Source organism: Sinocyclocheilus anshuiensis, unplaced genomic scaffold (genome assembly GCF_001515605.1).
Source record: "Sinocyclocheilus anshuiensis isolate Anshui unplaced genomic scaffold, SAMN03320099.WGS_v1.1 scaffold380, whole genome shotgun sequence".
In the NCBI taxonomy this organism is placed as follows: domain Eukaryota; kingdom Metazoa; phylum Chordata; class Actinopteri; order Cypriniformes; family Cyprinidae; genus Sinocyclocheilus; species Sinocyclocheilus anshuiensis.
The window spans coordinates 824,180-827,651 of record NW_015557081.1 but is presented as its reverse complement, the minus strand read 5'-3'; the positions used below and the strand labels follow the sequence as shown (position 1 = coordinate 827,651).

The window sequence follows — 3,472 nt, the reverse complement described above, 5'->3', positions numbered from 1 at the left end:
TACATACACACACACACACACACACACACACACACACACACACACACACACACACAGTATAAATACATTTTATTTATTTGTTAATTTATTTGTTATAATACAAAATATAAATTATACATTATACACACACATTACAACCACATATACTATATGTTAATATAATAATAAATAAATAAATTTTATTATGTTTCAATAATAAAAACAACTTATGAATAATTTTTCCAGATAATAAAATCTACTAATTTCCCCAAAATTCTGTTGGAAAATTTAGAGCATTTCCACATAATCTATCCTCAGGGTATTACCACATAATCTAAATTACCATTAAATGTAAGAAATAATGAAAACCAGTTTGAACGTGTGAGTTATTGTTATCATTTGCGAGTAGTGTTAATGGCACTCTAGACTGTCATCGGTCCTCAGAGAAATGCCAGATGCTGGTAGTGAATATCTCGCTTCACGCTATAAAGGCTGAATGAACTGGGATGATGGAATGTCCTGTGAGCAGGTGCATGTGTGTTTGGGGGGTACAATCTGTGAAGTGTTCATGGACTAATAAACCTGGGTATAGGTGCACAAAGAAAGAGCATTCTTGAGACAGAAAGAGAGAAAAGGTGAGATGAAGAGGTTTCCATAATGGCCTCCAACAGCCCTGCAATAAACCTCCCTTTTCTCATTCAGCATTAGAAAAGCTTTAAGCGAAGCCGCCCGCTACCAAACCATAAAGCCTGCATCCTCTTCTTCTTACCTTCTCTTATAGCTTAATTTACCCTCAAGCACTGTCAGGGGAAATTTGCTTGATGGAAAAAGTCAATAACGCATAGCATAGGAGCCACGAGTTATTGTTTCCAAATCATAAACAGGATCACATAAGCTAAATGATATCAGAGAATAATCAGGCGAGCGGGAGGGAGGGTCTGTGGAGGAGGGTAGCAGAGTGAATGACCCATTGGTGCTCTTTTGGGCCGGGCAAACTCTTAGGAAGATTTAAAATTACAGCCCGTTTAATTCTGATGGAGATGATTGTCTGCAGCATTAAAATCTGCAGCATTTAAGTTGTTGTTTGTATGAAGATATCTTAAGACTTGTGCATAGATTCCTTCTTTTAGATTGAGATGAAGTGGTCAGGCCTACCTGACCTCCAGATGAAGCACCAGAAGGCAGCGGTCAGCGATGTCCTGGAAGGATCTGGAGAGGTCAGTCAATGTCTGAAGGATCTGCTCTCGATTGCGGACGTTCTCGCTGTTCACCTGAGCATCTGAGCCTGGGGATACACCTAGACAAAAGAATATAAAAAGAGTCTGAGCCATAAAGCAAAACAGAAAAACACATTTATAGCCAATATACCAACACCATGTGGAAATACTTCCCAGACTTCCTAATAAGTAATGCCAACAAATTTACCAAGCACATGTAGGTATGGTGTTCTGGTGTCAACATATTTTGGCCATGTAGTATTTGTTCAGTCACTTGCATAATTCATAAACACCTAGCATAAATTCATATGGAAAGTAACACATTGAATTAAACATGAAATTTTGATGTAGAAAGACCTAAATACTATTTTCTCATAAAACATACTCCAATAATGTTTATTTACAACTTCAAATAATCATTTTTTACAGTGTAGTCAATGAGATACATGCACACATATGGCCACAGGATAACTATCAAATGGAAAAGTGTGTGTGTGTGTGTGTGGGACACTAGGCGATCAATGAGGCACGAGAGATGGCGATGGACACTGACTTGTAACTCTCTGCGGCATGTCTCTGTACTTCTGAAGGTCACATTCGCACACACACAAATCTCACGGTATGTAGAGAAGTATGTGTGTGTGGACGTGTTTGCTGTGCTGATGGATGCCGGTTTGCTCACGTAGTGGCTCTGGGTCCCTTGTGTTTGCTCAGGAAAATGGCCACTGCTATTGAGCAATTATATATATACACACAGACCACAGTCAAAAGACATGAAAAGAGCAGCAGCACTCGCGTATATGTGTGTGTTCATTTGGTAGTTAATTACTGTCTGTCTATAACTCTTATTAGAAAAAAGGTTTGTGGGCGATAAGAGTGTGTTTGGCATGGAATGATTAAAAACGCTTGAAGACAAGAAGTGCAAATATAGCAGTGATGACCAGGTGGTAGATTAGAGGCACTGGGTCACTGAGGACTGATATGTTATTCCAGAGAGCACAGAAAATCCATCCCATGGATAACAGAACTGTCAAGCCATTGTAACAAGCAAACAGCCCATTTTAGGTCTATTTGGCAGGGTAATTCAAACTGAGTACCAAATCAGTAATTATATTTTTCCCGAAATGACATTTAAAGAGTTGTGCTCACCTAAAATTAAAGTTCTACAATAATTTACTCACATTCATATAACCTGTATGACCTTTTGTGGAACACAGAAGGAGATGTTTTGAAGAATGTTTATGCTGCTCTTTTCCTTACAATAAAGGCAGATAGAGATACTGTGTGTGAAGATGCTAATGATACCAAATGACACTGGTTCTTGTGTGTCTCATAATCAAGGTTGAATATGTAGAGGCATATATTCAAGAATGAGGTTTGACAGAAACGGCAGAGGTGATGAAGCTTACGAGTAGGGCTGCTCGATTATTTGATTATTATTTCGATTATTTTTGGAGTAATCACGATTATTTAACACGATTATGAGTGGGCCACATGACCAAAACTTTATGAGCGATTTATTTAAAGATACCGATATATTTATTAAATATATTTTCTGTAAATAAGGTTGCTATTACATCTATATTTTTAGATACCAGCGAAATTTCACAATTCTCAATACCACAGCAGAATATTAGGGTAACTCCTGTTAAAAAAGATAATTAAACTTAATTAAATTATTGAAAAAGAATTAAACAGTCAGTAATATAATAAAAACAAAAAAGCAAAAGACAAATACAACTGAAAGAGGATACAAATGAAACAAATAGTGCTTTACGTTTTTTATGCAAGTGAAGTATACAGATAATGCCTACTACAGAAATTTAATAATCAAATTTAAAAATAAAACGGCATAGTCTTCACTGTAAGAACTAAACTTTCTTTATTTCTTATAAAAGTCCTTCAGTCAAGAGCAGTGAGTGATTTTGTCTTTTGTTGTTCGATTAATATTAAAGGGGTCATATGATGTGATTTCAATTTTTCCTTTCTCTTTGGAGTGTTACAAGCTCTTGGTGCATAAAGAAGATCTGTAAAGTTGCAAAGACTAAAGTCTCAAATACAAAGAGATATTCTTTATAAAAGTTAAGAGTCAGCCACGCCTTCTTAAAACGGCTCGTTCTAACACGCCCCCACATGAAGATTTGCATAACGCCGCCTAAATGTTCACGCAAAGAAAGAAGGTATAACTTTTATTCTCGCTGTAGTATTGTTGTTGCCGCCGCCATGTCGTGAAGGCACTGTGTGTTTCGTTGTGAAAGCGAAACTACTTTGTTTGG

At 36.9% G+C, this 3,472-nt stretch overlaps 1 protein-coding gene across 1 annotated transcript in view; it reads right to left on the bottom strand.

Moving 5' to 3' along the window:
* Window positions 1–3,472, bottom strand: part of LOC107676929 (exocyst complex component 4-like) — a 143,094-nt gene that overhangs the window by 12,906 nt on the left and 126,716 nt on the right. The window contains exon 15 of the mRNA XM_016471670.1: window positions 1,135–1,276. Coding sequence (XP_016327156.1) covers window positions 1,135–1,276 — 142 coding nt within the window. The remainder of the gene's footprint in view (window positions 1–1,134; window positions 1,277–3,472) is intronic.